Raw genomic sequence first — 19,033 nt, forward strand, 5'->3', positions numbered from 1 at the left:
ACAGGTGCCAGGGACGAAGCAGTGCAGGTTAAATTTTGACATCCATGCCACTGAACCACCCACCAGTTGGTGTGATTAATGGCAAAAGGAGAAATCAGTGGACTTATTCACTGACGGAGGTTGAATGGGAAGTGGCCGTTATGAAGTGCCGTGACAATATGTTTAAGGTTGTCCGAGAGTTCACTTTGGACCTGCGTACACGCCAGGGCAAGCTGAGCCCGATCCTGCTCCTCCAAAAGACCCACAACTAACCTCCTAAACTTCTCGCGTATAGCAGAAGATAGAGAGGTAGTGGCATCAATGTGCGAGTGTTGTAAACCCTCTAAGACGTGGTCTACATCAATCTGGGTCTTGAATCCCTCCCCGGCGTGTCACGCAACCTCCCCAAGCTTACTTCTCAGGACTTCCATATCCATAGTGTTCAGGGCACCCACTCCCAAAGCACCTCCGCCAAGTCCCATAGCCACCAGGTCTCTCCTCCCCCTGTTCTTCCTGGGTCGAGAGTCGTCTTTCCTGACCTCTTGCCCCGCCTCTATCCAACCTCTTACCATGTCAATTTGGTTCCTAACGAACTCCTCACACCTGTGATCCCAGTGATCAACTCGGAAGTCATCTACGGAAATTCTCCAGGTAAACAGGATGAATTTTGCCTCCGTGATGATCTTCCAGGGGGATGACAGTTGAGGAGCTACAGGGTCTGCCAATTGATGGATAGGGGTGGTGCAAGAGTCTGAATGTGGTCTTACGGGTTGGAGACCTTCTGTTTCGTAAGGGACCCTTACTACCATAACACAGACCTGTCCCCGTCCTTTGAATGGATACCATTGTTCGTCTTCTCCAGCTTGTAACACTAGTTTCCCTACGGGTTTGGTTTGAGACAGATAGACCCATTGAGTAAAGGTCCAGCACCCTTCGTCGGCTGCCTCGCAAAAAGGCCACTTGAATGAACCATCTATATTGATGTCAAAGTTAATGTCCCTGCCTCTGGGGTCTGTCCAATCGGAAGACACATACCTACCCCGGTATTCCTCAGTCATAGGGGTACCATCCATCCATACATCCACTGTAGGGGTGTCCACCCCATTACACACTAAATCCCACCTCCAGGGATTAGTGTCTAACATCACCATCTGGGTATCCTGTTCCCAGTGGGCATAGGTGACGAAATAGTATCCCGTCACCTCAGGAACGCAGTTGTCTCATGATCGTAATCATGAAAGACCGTATGGATGGAGACCCCTTTAACTGCGCATACCTTGGGTCCTTGGCATCGGTCCGTACCTTTAAAACTGGCTCGATACAAACCCTCCAGTTTTACCGGACCACTCTGATCATTCCAGATGGCCTGATCAGAGTCACTGCAATTTAACTTTAACATCATTATGCTGGTTCGCAAGTAATCTGTGGATACATGTCCCTGTACATAACTGGATTCCCTGGTGATAATCATCTGGGAATCCCTCAACATACAATAAGCCTTCAGGGTGCCTTTTACCGGAATGGGCCTATCGAAATATGTCCTAACCCTCAACCCGTTTCTGCTATCCTTCCCTAGGAAGGTAGCTTTCAGGATATACCAACCGCTGTACTCTGCCCCAGTGACATCTTCAGGACTCAGCAAACCCTCCTTTGTACACAACACTGAGGTAGTGTTGGCTCTCACTTGCTGGTAAGGGTGCAGGTGTGGATTCCTAGACACCCATCTTAAGGATTTGATAGGTACAGGGTCCAAGTCCTGAAAATGCCTGTATTCCTTGAGACAGAGCGTGCAAGTCATGTTGTATGGCAGACACATTCTCCACCGGGGTATAATGCTGAATTACACCGTTGGCAAAACCCTCTCTGGAAACCATACAGATACCATTGACCTGGTGTAAAGGTAACGTGCTCGTATGGTTCCAGGATTTTGCCACCCAAACATTCCACCATTAAAAGGCCGGGTCCATCAAGTGATATGCTGGCCATACCAATATTAGTCCCCAGGTCCTCCCCTGAAGAGGCTGAGCCTGCCACCAACATGCTTACCACCAGTGTCACAAGCTGGATACGTATCCCATTCCGAGGATGCCTAGCTCTTCCCTGGTAGTGAGGTCCCATGGAGTGTCTCCCTCTTGTGTTCTGCAATGAGATGGAATGTGTATAAGTGTATCGGATTCACCTTCGATCCACCAAGCCATTTTCTCCCCCCCCCCCCCCCTCCCTCACCCAACTCGGAACGGTCTTCGTTATTGAGTTGGGGAGGCTCGGGTGGCTTTGGCCTGGTCGATGTGAATCCAAAAAACTTCCTGGCGTCTACGGGATTTCTTCTTGCTCGTGATAGGCCTTTGTACCTTCAGCATGGTGTCCCCCATCACTTCAAGGACCTTGTACGGTCCTTCCCAGTTTGCGTCCCATGGGCCGACCCGACGAAAGACTTTCACCATTACCATTTCTCCTACAGAGGGCATAGGTGTTTCCCCCTGTAGATACGGTTTGTGTAACCGTATAGCTGCATGAGGCAGTAACTCCTTCAGGTTCTGCTGAACCTGTTGAAGAAACAAGTCCCTGGCGATGGCGTTCTTCGTGGGCTCCGACACTTGGGGTTCGTTTGGTAGACATAGGGGCATCTTACGTCCGGTCATGAGTTCAAATGGGGAGATACCAGTAGTAGAGGCCTCTGTGGCTCGGATACCCATTAGCACAGCTGGAAGGGAGGTTACCCAAGAGGAACCTTTCTCCAGCAGTGCCTTGGAAAGCCGGGTTTTGATGGTCCGGTTCATCCGCTCCACGATGCCCGCTGACTGAGGGTGATAAGGGACATGAAACCTTTGCTTTATGTCTAGGAGACCACAAAGCGCTTTCATGACCTTACCCATGAAATGGGTCCCTCTGTCGGATTCTATCAATCTGGGTAACCCCCATCGTGACAGAACTTGTTCCCAGAGAACACGGGCAGTGGTGGAGGCCGAATCATTGACCGTAGGGATGGCTTCTACCCACTTCGAGAAGACATCCACTACCACCAGGGCGTAACGACAGTTACGACTCCCAGTTGGCAAAGGTCCGATGAAATCAATTTGGATAGCGGACCATGGACCATCGGCAGGAGGAACCCGCTGTAACACTGGCTTCAAGGCAGATGCCCTTGGGTTAACCTGAGCACACACCAGGCACTGTTGCGTAACCTCCTCTACTGTGTTGGACATTCCGGGCCAGTACAATTTGTCTCTCAGGAGAGGCAAGAGCTTATTCCGGCCAAGATGTCCAAACATTTGGTGGTTCAACCGTGTCAGCTCTGCTTGCAGATGCTGAGGAACCACCGGGAGAGGAAGCGACTGTGTACCGGTGTCGTGACACAGGATCCCCTGTTGTAAGGACCAGGGATGCTGTGGTACTTGGATGTGTGTCATTAGAAGAGGATCCTTAGCTTGTTCCTCCTCGAATGACACCGGGCTGTCACTCAGATGGGTATGTGCTGCAATCCGGAATGCGGGCAGTGGCTCAGTGCCTGGTTCCCTAAAGGTCCCAGATACTGCTGCTAGTTTTGCCAGTTCGTCTGCCTGGTTGTTACCTATTGTCAAAGGTTCATCCCCTTTTTGATGCGCCGGGATTTTTATGATGGCTGCTTCCGCCACGTGTGCCATACCCCACTCCCACAGCTCCTTCAGGACTGACACATGAGCCAGAGGTTTGTTTTGGCTGTCCACAAATCCTCTTCGCTTCCAAACGTCCAGGTGCAATGTGAGGGAGCGAACTACATATGAGCTGTCGCTATATATAGTTAGTTTCCCTGGAGGGTGAAGAAGCAGAGCCTCTTTAACAGCCTCCAACTCTGCCCGCTGTGCTGACATGTGACCTGGTAACCGGACAAGACTCTGGGTACCAGTGGTCTCATCCAGCACAGCAAAACCTGTGACATATTCCCCATCCAGATAGAACCGAGAGCCATCAACAAAGATGACTGTCATCTGGATGCTTGTCAGTCCTGAACATCTGTGGAGAGTCGTCCATTACCGGTTGGCCACAGTCATGTTCAGTTCCAGTCAGGTTAAGCAACTGGGACAGAACATACTTGGCCTTGTGGTCCACCTGCAGATTCCGGCCGCTGAGATCCATGATCCATCTCCCGAATCTCTGTTGGGAGACTCCAGGGAGAGTATCACGGAGCAAAAGGGTCAACGGTGAATGTGGAGTCTGCAAAGTGAGGGGCTGGAAGCCAACAATATGCTCAGTGGTCTTAACAGCATAGTGTATGGCTGCCAATTGCTTGGCGCATTCATCGAACCCTCGTTCGACGGGCGAAAGCAGCCTGGAGAAGTATCCCAGCGGTCTGGTCTCGTAGCCTACTTTCTGTACCAGGACCGCTGTGATAGACTCGATCCCTGCATGCGCCTGTATGGCCAGTTCCCCATCTGAATGTGGAGTGGCCAACACAGGCGCCGAGGAGAGGTCCCTTTTCAGGGTTGAAAAGGCCTCTTCCTGCGCATCGGACCATCCTTTGAGGGTTCCTCTCCCCGAAGGAGTTCGTAGAGAGGCTTCGCTTTGGCCGCGAAATCCTCTATGAACTCCCTCATGAAGTTGGCGACCCCCAGGAATTTTCTCAAATCCTGAAGGGTGCCAGGCCTGGGTAACTTTACCATGGCTTCCACACGGGTCATCATGATACCTTTGGTTCCACAGGAAATTTGGACCCCAAGGAAAGTTACCTCTGCTTTAGCCAGATTTGCCTTATGGGGACTCAGTTTGAGTCCTGACTTTGCCAGGAGTCCTAGCAGCTCTTTCAACAGAACCAAGTGTTCCTCCATGGTCTCTGTATGCAAAAGCAAGTCGTCCACGTATTGTAAAAGGCATTCCGGTCGTGAGAATACACTCAGCACAGCCGCTAATGCCTGATGGAAATACGTGGGGCTGCTATGGAACCCCTGGGGCAGTACCGCAAACATGTACTGTTTGTCCCCCACTGTGAAGGCAAATTTGTACCGACACGACTCCGTGAGTTCGATGGAGAAGAACCCGTTGGCAACATCGATGGTCGAGAATACGCGGCTTTCGCCACTTATTCTGGCCATGATGTCGGGAGTTTGGGCCACCACCGGGGCTGACATTGGGGTGTATTTGTTAAGGACACGGAGGTCTATGGTCAGCCTCCATGCATTCGTGTCCTTTTTCTTAACTGGCCAGAGGGCATTGTTGCACTTTGAGTTGCCCTCAATGACCACACCCCTAGTCTTCAATTCAAGGATTGTGTCCATAATTGAATGGGTGGCCTCTGGTGGAAATCGATATTGGCGTTGAGGTGGAGGGTCAGGACCCTCTATGTCTACCAAAACGCCAGTCTGCCACAGTCATTCTTACTTTGGGCCCACAGATCAGGGTGCTTGTACACAATAGGCTCAAGGTCTGGATTGTTTGAGACCTCAGGCCACTTGTGTTCCAGCACATCAGTAGAGTTATCTACTGCTGGCAAAGGTGGTCCCAGATACTGGCGTTGAATGACAAACACCTTGGCTCGTCTGGGACCTCTCCACACAATGCAATTTGCCAGATCCAGGATCCACCCATTTTGTGTCATTACATCGGTTCCGATAATGTTATCAGAACCGGGGTAATACCACATGGGTATCCTGAGGGTAGTGCACCTGGTAATCTGAATGATTACCTCATCAATTCTGTGGGCCTTCACCCCCCCTTGTTGGTGATCAAATCCGATCACCACACACTGAGGGCTGTTGGGGAGTAGATCATGCTTGATATTGGTAATGGAGATTTCCGCCCCAGTATCAAGCATGATTTCCGTTTCTTTATCTTTTATCGTGGCTTTTATATGGGGTCTCCCTGAAGGCTCCAGTATGATTGGACATACTGGTGCCAACTCTTTAGGGACCCCTAATCTTCATTCGATATCCACCAGACTCCCAGTAGGTACTTGTGTGGTACATACTGCCACTCTTGCGCTCTGTTCCTGATCCTTAGGTGTGGAATCTCTTGATTCAACGCCCCCTGGGACATTCATGACCGCCAAGCATTTTGGTGCTTGCCCTGATGAATGTCCCAGATTCATATCACCCTGTCCCCCCACAGGCCTGGCAAAATTGGGTTTCATCCTGAAACCGTTATTATTGCCATTTTTATCCGAATTTGTCCGGTTAATGTGTAACCACTGTGGACAATTTCTTTTTATATGCCCCTCTTGTAAGCACAGGAAACAACGAAAGTTTCCTGCCCTTTCCAACGGTGGGGCCGTGGGGCGAACGGTGGATGTATACCTCGTGTGTTGTACCCGGTCGTCTTGTGACCTACCGTATACAGGCACACGCTCCCTCACTTTCACAGACCTCTTACTGAGCAGTATGTCTTGTCTACACTGCTCAATAATCATGGCTGCGTCCGTGAGGGATGGCTCCCTAGCTGCACTCAGCCGGATTGCAGTATCAAGATATGGGAATTTTTCCACAAACATGCGCACCATGCCTTGTGGAATCCCAATACCCTGATCTTTGGTAACCCTCCTGTACATTGCTTCAAACCGACTACACAATGACAAGGGTTCATCATGTATAGTAGGCTTGAATTTTGACAGGACCTCTGGAGTGACATCCCAGTGACCCGTGGCCAGTCTCGTGAGTATGGAGAGACGTTCTTCCTTATCATGAAACTGGCCATTCGTGGGTTGCATCCTCCCCGTTACCTCATACCTTTGATTAAGGTGTGTTGGTAACCATAATCTGAACAGCTCCATGCGATATTCCGGAGCCACTGAATATTTGTTACAGTGACCTTCGAAAATATCGCATGAAGCGAACGGATCTACATGGGGATCATATTTCGGGATCTCCTTGCAGATCCGTAACAGGAAGTTTATCCTTTCCATACTTGAATGGTTAGGATACATCTCTTCCTGTTTTTTCCGGACGTGTTGGCGGATTGGAAGCGGAATATCCTCCACTCTCCTCTCCCCAACCGTTGTCCTGTTCCTGGTAACGGTTGCTACTCCTATTCTCCCCGGGTGTCGGGGTGAATCGTAGTGACCGCTCCACATGTCCCCTAGTGTCTACCACTGCGGATGTATTATCCGTCGAAGACCTTGGCGCTGTCGCCGCTGTCTCCTCCTGTGCCGTTCCCGAAACACAAACTTGTTTCGTGGGCACCATACCATTGGTACTAGGCCTGGACAAATTGGAGATTGCCTGCTGCAAGTCTGCAATGGTTTGCGTCTTTGCAGCCAGGTCCTCCCTCATCTGAACAATTATCCGTAGATACCGTATTGTTCCTGTACTGATTAATCTCAGTGTACAGCCGGAGTAGCTCTCTGTCCATATCAGAGTAGAGACTGTCCTTATCCGAGAGTCTCGACTCTAACACACAGATTTCTCTTCCCCTCTCGACCGTACACTGGGCTTCCTCTTGTAATTGAACCTCTAGTGTGTGAATTCTTTTACAGTTATCAACACAACAATTGCAGTGGAAGTTTGCCTTGTCCGCAACCTCCCCTGCCTTTCTTGTGCTGGTAAGTGTCTCTGTGTTCCACCTTCCAAATGGTATCCTCATAGGAAAGAACCAATTTGGCTAGCATTTGGAGGCGTTTGGTGTTCTTATTGAAGACACTCCTACTAATACAAACCCGGTCATGAGCATAAGCCTGGTCCAGTAAAGCGGACCACAGCAGCTCAGCGGATTTGTATGTAGTAGGAACAATGGGATTAAAAGTGCTGTTTTTGGAGTGTGGAGAAGTTCATACTCACATTTTTCTGAGCCTCCATCTTCTTGTTGGTGCTGTACTTTCCCGTCCCTTGCAGCTGCTTGAAAGAAGTCCTTTTCTTCCGGAACGCTTCTTCCCGACCAGCCGGACTTCTATGTACCTCCAACGAAGATGGATCTCTTTCCGTGACGTATCCTTCACACCCCAGCGACGGTGACGTGTAAAGCAAATACAAAAATATTAGTACACAGATTATAGATTCTCTGCAAAAGATTTTGTTTTATTTCTGGTACTGTAAGGGAAGTATCGCTTCTCCTGTCCAATTATCGGGTCCTAGACGCTCAGACACTCTGCTGACCGCGTCTCTCCTGCCCGATAATTCACAGTACCAGCAACCCTCAGCCTTAAGACCAAAAAACAAACGCAAAATCCACGCAGTGGGCCTGGCTCGCCAATGTAAAGGGGGAATATTAATCACCAATATTATGCGAATATCGGTAATTAATATTCCTAAATAGGAGCCGTCTAGTGATGACTCCGCCTATTTATGCCTTTATATAATAATTACACAATATCTTCGCTATGCCTTACACTAATCACTATACTAGCTGCATGCGCCTTACTTACTACCGCTAACAAGTACACACTACACAAAGGGTACAAGTAACACAGTATTTATTACAATACACTACGCACACAATACTGTCAACACAACACTAAATATACAGTACTCAACTACACTACACGTTCCCAAATTCCACCCATAAACTAACTAGACAGTTCACACATCCAAGTAACATTAACAACCCACCCACCTGACTAATATTCTATCCCTAGGGGAACGACGAGGGTTAACGGTGGTTTTGCTGGGGATAAGCAGACCACAAACCCTAAGGGGGGGCTCAGGGGTATGATATAGGGTTCACAATAGGGATATCAGGGCAGGGAGTGGATAGGGTTAACCAGGAGGCACAAATGGGGTATCAGGGCAGGGACTATATCAGGGAGTAGATAGGGTTAATCAGGAGTGGCAGGGACTAGGGTAAATCAGGGGGTTAGCAATATGGGGTCAGGGAATTAAAGGGTTAGACGTTGGTGGGATAGTGGTAAGGGGAGTAATGCAGGGAATCAGGGGTTAATCGTTGGTGGTATAGTGGTAAGGGGAGTAATCAGGGGTTAATCGTTGGTGGTATAGGGAGGGAAAAAGGGGTTAATGATACTTAATGTTCTGCTCGTTGTCCAGGGGGGCTCGTCAGTCCAGGGGTGATGTCCTGCCTGGTGGTGTCTTGGACTCCAGAGCGGAGCGCCGCCTGCCTATTTAAACTTGGCGGCGCCCGCTCGCATGCGCACGGCCGGACTGAACACGTGGGCCGGCGCGGTGATGTGACGTCACCGCGCCGGCCCGAGGATCTTGGAGCGCGCTTCCAGGGGGGGGATCCTTTGATCCTCCCGCCTGTGAAGCGGACGCTTACCTCCGGCGCTGTAATTCTCTGTTAGGCGTACCATCTCCGGCGCGATCGGAGATGGTGACAAAGGGCAGAGGATCTCATTGATCCTTTGTCCTTTGTAGAGGCCGACGCTGGACATGATTGTCCAACTGTCGGTCTCCTCCACCAGGCAGCATGATTCCGGCATATATGCCTATAGATGCTTGGGGCACATCTATAAGCATATATGAACGGACAGTACATATGGGGGCATATATTTATCAAAGGGGGCAATATCTCAAGGGGGCATACATGTATATCAAGGGGGCATACATGTCAAGGGGGCATACATATATATCAAGGGGGCACATATATATCAAGGGGGCACAATCAAGGGGGCATACATATATCTATCCCCACAGGGGCATGAATGAGCCCCTGGGGAATATCAGAGGCAGATGGGCGCAGGTGCTGGGCACATCGCCCTCTGAGGGGATTATGCACTGCAAATATATATATGTATGCCCCAGTAGGCATGCATATCTACCACCCTTCCTCAACAACAGCGCTACCTACTGCTAACGCTGGGAAGCACGTTAACCTCTGCTATCATCTCGCCACATAATAAATCAAACACTAAAATTCTGCATTCTCATAATTTCCATTCATCCCCTCTGGGAATTATTACGGTAAATTTCCGGCAGTCTTCCAAGCTAATGCGCCATAATACCATTAACAGACAGAACAAAAAATTGCGCTCACCCTCAATGCAGCGCAGACAGGGGAGCTTTTATTACAGTGCAAGTCAGATCTCCTGCACAATCTGAATGAGGAAAAGCCTCGAAACAACAACCTGGGGACAGACGGGTGAAAAGAAGAGTAAAAAGGTGGTGGTGGTGTGGGTTTTTGTTTTTTTCCACCACAGAGTAATATAGGGACAGTGTGAAGTCAGACTGGGGCGGCCATATTGATTCTGAAATTCTATTCATCTAGATACTGGCTTAGACCTCAACCACCTTCCAGGGTTGAATTCTTGAACAGCATGGACGAGATCCTCTGCCTGGAAAAAGGAGTATATAGTTAAAGGCAATGCCTGGCAAAGGTCACATAAATCTGGGACAAGTGGGTATCTTATAGGATTAATGAGGTACAGGTTGACTTATAACTGCCTTGGCTGTGTTGGGAGGAGCGATTTTGGCAATAACTATGATGGGTGACCTGGGATGGAGTGGAGAGACAGGCTTAGGCTCCATTCACACGGCCGCATGCCTACAGTCTTCCGGTCCGCGGCTCCGGAAAAAAAAAATAAAAAAAAAAATAGAACATGTCGTATTCTTGTCCGCAATTGCGGACAATAGACATTTCTATGGGGGTGCCGGCTGGGTCTATTGCGGATCTGCAATACACTACGGATGTTTGAATGGACCCTTATCATGGAAGGTGCAGAGGACAAGATCACTTCTAGGGTGTCTGCTTTATCTTCTTCAGCGCCCTGACACTCAATATTTATACTAGCGTTACAGTACTCGTCTCATCGCTGGGTGGGGGAGTTGTATGTTGGGATACATCTGAAAGGGTATATTTTTGTTTAGTCAGTTTTTACTGTCGTACTGTGGATGTCAATTATGGTAAAAATCTTGACAATTTTCCGAGTACCAGATTTGACTGTACATGCATATGCCTTTTCTGTACTTTGAAAAACTTGTTTAATAAAAAAAATAAAAATAAAAAATAAAAGAAAATAAATTCTATTCATCTGCTTCTGTCACCCCACTAAACGCATTTTTTTTTTGGTCTACTTATAATCCCTATCCTGCCATATTACCATACATTATGTTGTTAATTTTCGTTCAGTAAATTTAGCCAAAAACGTACTTTTATGATATGCTAATTACCTTTCTACCAGCAAGTAGGGCGTCTACTTGCTGGTAGCAGCCGCAGAAAACCGCCCCCTCCTTGTGTTGATTGACAGGGCCAGCCGCGATCTCCTCCTCCGGCCGGCCCTGTCAGCATTTCAAAAATCACATGCCTGTGTTGATTCGGCACAGGCGCCCTGAGATAAGGAGGCTCGCCTCCTCAGCACTCCCTCAGTGCGCCTGCGCCGATGACGTCACCGAAAGAGAAGATGTCATCGGCGCAGGCGCACTGAGGGAGTGCTGAGGAGGCGAGCCTCCTTATCTCAGGGCGCCTGCGCCGAATCAACACAGGCGTGTGATTTTTGAAATGCTGACAGAGCCGGCCGGAGGAGATCGCGGCTGGCCCTGTCAATCAACACAAGGAGGGGGCGGTTTTCTGCGGCTGCTACCAGCAAGTAGACGCCCTACTTGCTGGTAGAAAGGTAATTAGCATATCATAAAAGTACGTTTTTGGCTAAATTTACTGAACGAAAATTAACAACATAATGTATGGTAATATGGCAGGATAGGGATTATAAGTAGACCAAAAATATATATATATATGCGTTTAGTGGGGTGACAGAAGCCCTTTAAGGGCTCATGCAGCCCGTATTGCAGCCCACAAACAGCGGGTTCGCAATACACAGGCACCGGCCGTGTGTGCTGTATCACAGATTCAAGCAAATGGGTCCGTAAGATATGGAAGCCCACTGAAGCACTATGGAGCGCTTCTGTGGGATCTCAGTCTGTGCTTCTACACCACCAAAAAATAGAACATGACTTAATCTTGTGGATCGCAGACCCATTCAAGTGAATGTATCCGCAAGCGGTGGGCACACGGCCAGTGCCTGTGCATTGCAGCCCGACATGAACCCTAAGATGCAGAATTACTACAGAAGACTGAAGGTGGAGACACCAGTTATCTGACAATCCAGGGAAATGAGTATTACACTCACCGGTAATCCGGTTTCCTGGAAGTCTCCATGACACCACATGCTGAGATTGACTCCCTCCTGATTGGACAGGAAAAACACAGAGAGGTTAAAACCCCCACCCCCTCCTCACATCACCAGTGTATTTTAACGAAGAACCCCAGGATGAAAGGATAATAGCTAATAGCAGAACGAAGGGTGGGATGTATGTGGTGTCATGGAGACTTCCAGGAAACCGGATTACCGGTGAGTGTAATACTCATTTCCCCAGTCGTCTCCATGACACCACATGCTGAGATAATACCAAAGATATCATTAGGGGGGGACGACTGCCGACAGGACCTTACGTCCGAATCTTAGGTCATCATTAGCGGCTAAGTCTAGCCTGTAGTGTTTAGTGAAAGTATGAGCTCTCTTCCAGGTTGCTGCCCTGCAAATCTGTTGTAAGGAGGCTGAAGCTTTTTCCGCCCAGGAGGCGGCCATGCCTCTGGTAGAATGTGCCTTTAGTGAAGCGGGGACATCTTTTCCCTGAGCTTTGTATGCTTCCGAGATGGCCATCTTAATCCATCTAGAGATGGAACTTTTCGCCGCTTTCCTCCCCTTGTTGGGACCTGAAAATTGGACAAACAGATTTTTGTCTATTCTCCAAAGACTGGTAGCTTCCAGGTACTTTAATACCGCTCTCCGGACGTCTAATGTGTGGTAAGTAGATTCCTGATCGTTTTTCGGATCATTACAGAACGAAGGGAGAACAATGTCCTGAGACCTATGAAAGGTCGAGACTACTTTGGGGAGGAAAGTTGGATCTAATTTGAAAATTAATCTGTCCTCAAATATTGTAAGGAATGGTTCTTGTATGGACAAGGCCTGCAGCTCACATACCCTTCTGGCTGAGGTTATTGCCACCAAAAATATAGTTTTAATTGTAAGCCATCTGATGTGAATAGAGTCCAGAGGTTCAAATGGATTGAAGGTTAGACCCCCCTAGTACCGTATTAAGGTTCCATGGTGGCACCATGTTTTTAATCGTAGGTCTGATCCTATCTGCTGCTTTCAGGAATCTGGATATCCAGGGATGTTCTGTTAGCTTGGTATTATATAGTGCCCCTAAGGCCGATACCTGGACCCTAAGGGTATTAGGGGATAGTCCTAAATCTAGCCCGTCTTGAAGAAAATCCAGGATTAGTGAGATGTTGGCTCTGAACTGGTTGAAGGAGGTTCCAGACCAATCCGCGAATTTCTTCCATATTTTTTGGTACTTATCGTTGGTAGTCTGCTTCCTGCTAAGGAGTAAGGTGTTCACTACTTTTTTTGATAAACCGAAGTTTAATAAGTTGGATTCTTCAGAATCCAGGCTGACAATTTTAGTATTTCCAGGTCTGGGTGAGTGATGGGCCCCTGACTTAGAAGGTCCGGCCTCCGAGGTAGAAGGAAAGGAGCTTCCACGCTGAGGGCTTTCAAGAGGGAGAACCAACTTCTTTTGGGCCAGAAGGGGGTTATCAGTATTAGTGTACAACTCTCCTTTAGGAACTTTTGCAATACTTTGGGAATAAGCGGAAATGGGGGGAATGCGTAGACTAGGTTTGTTGACCAGCTCTGATTGAAGGCGTCTACTGCCCCCGGATGATCCCTGGGGTTGAGGGAGAAGAACTGGTTTAGCTGATGATTTCTCCTGGATGCAAACAGGTCTATCGTCGGCCTGCCCCATTTCTTTGTGATTAAATGAGACTTCTGGGGCTAACATCCATTCCCCAGGGTCTAGTCTGTGCCGGCTTAGGTAATCGGCCTGAATGTTTAATACTCCCTTCAGATGAACTGCTGAAAGAGATTGGATGTTGTTTTCTGCCCAGGAAAAGATTTTGTTCGCCAGGTTCTGTAACAGGTGATGCCTTGTGCCTCCCTGGTGTTGGATGAAGGCCACGGCTGTGGCGTTGTCCGAGTAGACTAGGACGTGACGTCCTTCTGCCAGCTGACTCGTATGTTTCAGTGCTTCCCACACTGCCTTCAGCTCCTTGAAATTTGAGGATTGCTGACTTACGTAACTCCCCCATGTTCCCTGGTAGGAGTTCCCCTGGACGATCGCTCCCCAACCGTGGAGACTGGCATCTGTTGTGATGACTAGAGGGAGATCTTGTGCCCAGAAAATCCCGTTTTCTAGGTTGGATCTGCTGAGCCACCAAGTTAGCGATTCTTTGGTCTTTGTATCTAAGAATACTCTCCTCTCTAGGGTTAATTGTGATCTGTTCCATTTGTCTAAGATGAATTTCTGGAGTGGTCTTAGATGGAACTGTGCCCAGGCTACTGCTGGAATGCAAGCAGACAGACTCCCTAATGCCTTCATGGCCTGTCTTATCGAACAGAATTTCTCCTTCTTGAACTTCCTCACAGCTGACTGAAGCTTTACTATCTTTTGAGGTGGTAGAAAAGATCTTTGGGAGACTGTGTCTAAGGTTATGCCCAGAAAATCTTTTCGTTTGGATGGGATTAAATCCGATTTTTCCCAATTGATGATCCAACCCAGGTTCTGTAGATGCCCCAGGACTAACCCGAGATGGTTTCTCATGGTCTCTATGTTGTCTGCCACTACCAGTAGGTCGTCCAGATAGGGGATCACACAAACTGCCTTTTCTCTCAAGGTTGTCAAGGCTTCCGCCATTATTTTGGTAAAAACCCTCGGGGCAGAAGAGATCCCGAAGGGGAGACACCTGAACTGGAAATGTTGAATGTTTCCCTCCAACTTTACTGCAAACCTTAGAAATTCCCTTGATGACCTGTGAATTGGAACATGATAATAAGCGTCGCTTAAATCTATTGTGGCCATCACCGCATCCTTCTTCAGGAGCTTCACTGCTGACTTCAGGGTCTCCATTTTGAATTTTTGATATCTTACATAATTGTTTAGATGTTTCAGATTTATAATTACCCTGGATTTCCCGTTTGGTTTTTTTATAATGAAGAGGCGGGAATAAAATCCCAGCCCTGTCTGATTTTTTGGAACTGGTTCTATGGCGTCCAAGGTTAATAGGTTTTTTATATCTTTTTTTAAGGTCACAGTTTGAGATGGGGGAAGGGTAGTGACTACATATTTCTGTGGGGGGGGGGAAAGAAGATCTATCTGATAACCCTCCTGTATAATACTTAAGATCCACCTGCTGTTTGTTACGTGCTCCCAAGATTTTAGAAAGGAGCTGAGTCTTCCCCCCACAGGTATAGCGTCATTGCTTGCTATTGGATGAGGAGGCCTCTGCCCGGTTTGGGTTGAAGAGAAAGCTTCTCCCTCTGCCTCCCTTCGCATAACTCCACCTCCCAGTCTTCCCTTTATCTTTTTTATTTTCGGGTTGAAAAAATCGGTCACGAAAGGGCTGTCTCTTTTGTTTATATCTTTCCTCGGGAAACCCCCTTTTTTTATTTGTTGCGTTGTCTAGGATTTTGTCCAAATCTTCACCAAAGACGTACTGACCGTGGAAGGGGAGTGCGATTAATTTATTTTTGGATGTGATGTCTCCTGACCACGCTTTGAGCCATAATGCCCTCCTCGCAGTATTTGAGAGAACAGCTGTACGGGCAGATAGTTTCACCGATTCGGCTGCTGCGTCTGCTAGGAACGAGGTTGCCATCTTTAGTAGGGGCAAGCTCTCTAGAATTTGATCTCGTGGCGTTTTGTTAACCAGATGTATCTCTAGCTGGTCTAGCCAGAGGTTCAGTGTTCTGGCCACGCATGTAGAGGCGACGCCTGGTTTGAGAAGGGCCGCCGTAGTCTCCCAGGTCTTTCGCAAGAGACTCTCCGTTTTCCTGTCTAGAGGATCTTTCAACTGTGCTGATTCCTCAAACGGCAGGGCTGTATGTTTTGCTACCTTGGCCACGGGCGCGTCCACTTTTGGAATAGTTTCCCAATCTGTACAATCCTCTTGGCTAAAGGGGTAGCGTCTCTTAATTCCCCTTGGGATAAAAGATCCTTTATCCGGTTTTTCCCATTCTGATCGAATTAGTTTTTGTACACTATCAGGGACCGGAAAAACCGCCTTCTTTCTTTCCCCTAGACCCCCAAATATTTCTTGTTGGGTAGACTTAGGGGCTTTAGGCATCTCCATCTGAATGGTGGCCCTGATGGCTCTGATAAGTTCCTCAATATCTTCAGGATTGAATAGGAAGCGCTTATATTCGCTATCTTCGTCTGAAGATCCTGGGTGCTTTTGCACCGATTCGGAGTCTGAGACCGCCAGTCCCTCAGAGTCGGAATCCAGGATGAGTGATTTAACACTACGGGAATCCTGAGTGGGGGCAACTTTGGGGGGAGTGGGTTCTCTGGCAGCTAAGGCTAGCTGGACCTCCTCTTTTACCACTTTTCTAATGTCTTCAATTAAACCAGAAGACTCAGCCTTGATGACACTGGCTGTACATTCTTTACACAGGGCTTTGGATGCTGTGTTAGATAATCTCTTGCCACAAATACCACATTTTTTAGTTTTTTTGGCTGCAGAAGTGGAATCCTTTTCTCCCTGAAAATGTTAAGGGAGGAAAGGATGAGCAAACTGAACCCACCATACCAATCATATGCCTGAGAGCATGTACTCACTGTCCCAGGGTTTGATGCAGGCTCGGTTCCAGAGCCCGGCGCGAGGGGGGTGCTCATCTTGACTCCCGACCGCCACAGATGCTCCTCGTATGAGCCACGCTTAGCAGGGCGCCATTATCCAGGTCCTGTGCGTTTTTATGGTGTTCCCTCGCTTCAGGACCTGTGGCGCATGTGGATGACGTCAGCGCGTTCTTGCTCCGCCCCCTAGCGTCTGACGTCACTTGCCTGCCAGCCGGAAGGGACGCATCTCAGCGCCGATCCGCCGCGTCCTCCTTCCCTCTGCATCAAGCCCTCCTGGACCGCCGCAGAGGGAATCTTCGCAGGGGCACTACGTGCGTGCCCGAGCCCAGGCCTAACCGAACAGAGGAGGGAGAGCTGCACTGCAGATCCGACCTCGGCCTGTGGATGAGACGATTCAGGTGAGCCCAACGAGCTCCGTGCACCTCTCCTGCTTCCTTATCCTGATGGGACAGGAAAAACACTGGTGATGTGAGGAGGGGGTGGGGGTTTTAACCTCTGTGTTTTTCCTGTCCAATCAGGAGGGAGTCAATCTCAGCATGTGGTGTCATGGAGACGACTGGGGAACAGCAAACTCTATCCCTCCCCCCCCTCTCACCTTGATGAGCAGCACAGCGTGGCTACGGCTGGAGCGGTTGTTCAGTTTGGTGCAGGCCACTGTGCGGTTCTGGGTTGCAGTAATGAAATGTTCATCGAAGTCTGAGAAGGTGTTGATGGTCTTCTGAGTTACCCCCGGGATGAGGATATTGTGGTCTTTGTCTTCTCGGATTGTAAGGGCCTTGTTCGTGGGCTCCAGAAGATCCATCACCTGAGAAGACAGATGTTAGACAGTTCTCGCAGATATGGATAATCTCTGGCAGGGCAGCACGCAGGGACCCACCTTCTCCTGATGGATCTCCACATAGGACATGGTCATTGAGTAGCTCCAGTTCTCCTCCTCAAGCTTAGAATTTGCCTCCCGAGTCATCTGCAGCAGGCCTCTCACAGCTCGTGGTATGACACCCGGTTCGCTTGGGCTCCCCAGCATTGTGTGGGTCTTACCTGGAAAAGATGACTTGGTATACAGAGATACCAGTATTGGATGAGTCCTGTCTAGTGGATCCAAACAACTGAATGGATCCAACCAGACGTGACCCAAAAAGAAAAAAAAAACACTATAGAAGGCACCACTCCCAAGAGTATGGAGGAGATAAATAGGGTAAGTAATCAATCACCCCTTTAGTCAGGTGACGATACAGAATAATCTCCTTAGCAGGAAGTTAGTAATTCTGAGGATTAGAGTACTCACTTCACAGGGGGGGTAGTCACAGGATGAAGCTCAAGACACCCGTGACCAACTGCCCCCCTAGCCAGGATCGCATATCAGATGATAACGATTGATGGCCGCCAAACGATGAGGCTTCTGATCAATAGCAGTTTATTATATAGGAAAAATACAAAATATCCCAACGCGTTTCGGAGGTTTCATAACCCTCCTTCAGGGGTATCCAAAAGAAAAATATATAGAATAAAGTAAAACATGTAGAATAACTTAGTACCCAGGATGGACAGATATACAAATACGCACATATTCCAATACATAAAAAATATATATATATAGATTATAAATTAAAATCTTTACACAAGAAAGGCTAGATGTAAAAACAATTCTACTATACATATCCAGTACAGTGTAATTACACTTGCACATCAAACTATTAGGCATTGAAAATGTAAACAATATCGTATAAACCTTTTAAACATTTATAATTCAGACTCGATCATCAATCCAAATATAATTAGTCTATATCTACATTTATTAACTTGTCTCAATCTTTACCTTCAGGGGTCTTTTAGACAGGGGTCTCCAATACTTCAGAGGGAGATAGTTCCACTGTATGTACTTCCCCTTTAATGGACGCTTAAATAGAATAAGGAAAGCACATGGGGGTGGCGTCCCTGAGAGAGAGGGCCGGAAGTAGAAGTTCAGACAATATTGGTGGAATCTATGGTTGTAATAACCCCAAGGACCACCTCCCTACTCTGAAATAATCTATAGTCTAGGCCGGTTTTACCTCATTACCCCCTAAATCTGGCTCCAAGCCATAAGGGGCCTCATAATAACCGGATCGCCATGCGTTCCAGTGTGGAACGCAAGGCCACTTCCGGCAAGCGGCCTGTAATGTAACTTCCTGTGCGTTCCACCGTGGAACGCACCGCAACCTCCGGGGAGGATCCCGGCGCGTTCCACAGTGGAACGCACAGCGCCCATCCACAGAGATCTCGGCCCTCTCCTGCGCCACACCATGGACCGGATAATTGGTTCAGCCTGGGATAACAATATCGGTGCCCTAGATGTTTCAAAGGGATGTATAGACCAAATATTGTGTATATATAACCGCATCCATATTTTAACCATATACTCCTCCGGAAGGGGAACCATTTAGAAAAATGGGAGTGATCACACATAAAGTGGCAGGCATTAAGGAATAATAAATGGGGTGAAAAAATATAAATGGGGTGAAAAA

At 48.2% G+C, this 19,033-nt stretch overlaps 1 protein-coding gene across 4 annotated transcripts; it reads right to left on the bottom strand.

Annotated features, from left to right (window-relative positions):
- Nucleotides 1-1,849: 1,849 nt before the first annotated feature.
- Nucleotides 1,850-18,990, bottom strand: LOC122923141 (kinesin-like protein KIF22). 4 transcript variants are annotated; one of them, XM_044273862.1, is made up of 7 exons: nucleotides 18,346-18,990; nucleotides 17,407-18,001; nucleotides 17,125-17,334; nucleotides 10,122-10,165; nucleotides 9,868-9,958; nucleotides 7,722-7,873; nucleotides 1,850-2,118 (listed from the first exon to the last, which is right to left on the bottom strand). In XM_044273862.1, exons 2-7 carry the CDS (start codon nucleotides 17,551-17,553, stop codon nucleotides 2,034-2,036), a joined length of 729 nt encoding a protein of 242 aa, XP_044129797.1. In that variant the 5' UTR covers nucleotides 17,554-18,001; nucleotides 18,346-18,990; the 3' UTR covers nucleotides 1,850-2,033. The 4 variants fall into 4 exon arrangements, with proteins under 4 accessions (XP_044129797.1, XP_044129796.1, XP_044129800.1 ...); XM_044273861.1 differs by having other exon boundaries at nucleotides 17,407-18,990; XM_044273865.1 differs by lacking the exons at nucleotides 9,868-9,958; nucleotides 10,122-10,165 and having other exon boundaries at nucleotides 17,407-18,990.
- Between the last annotated feature and the right edge of the window lie 43 nt (nucleotides 18,991-19,033).

This window comes from Bufo gargarizans, unplaced genomic scaffold (genome assembly GCF_014858855.1).
Source record: "Bufo gargarizans isolate SCDJY-AF-19 unplaced genomic scaffold, ASM1485885v1 original_scaffold_1247_pilon, whole genome shotgun sequence".
Classification (NCBI taxonomy): domain Eukaryota; kingdom Metazoa; phylum Chordata; class Amphibia; order Anura; family Bufonidae; genus Bufo; species Bufo gargarizans.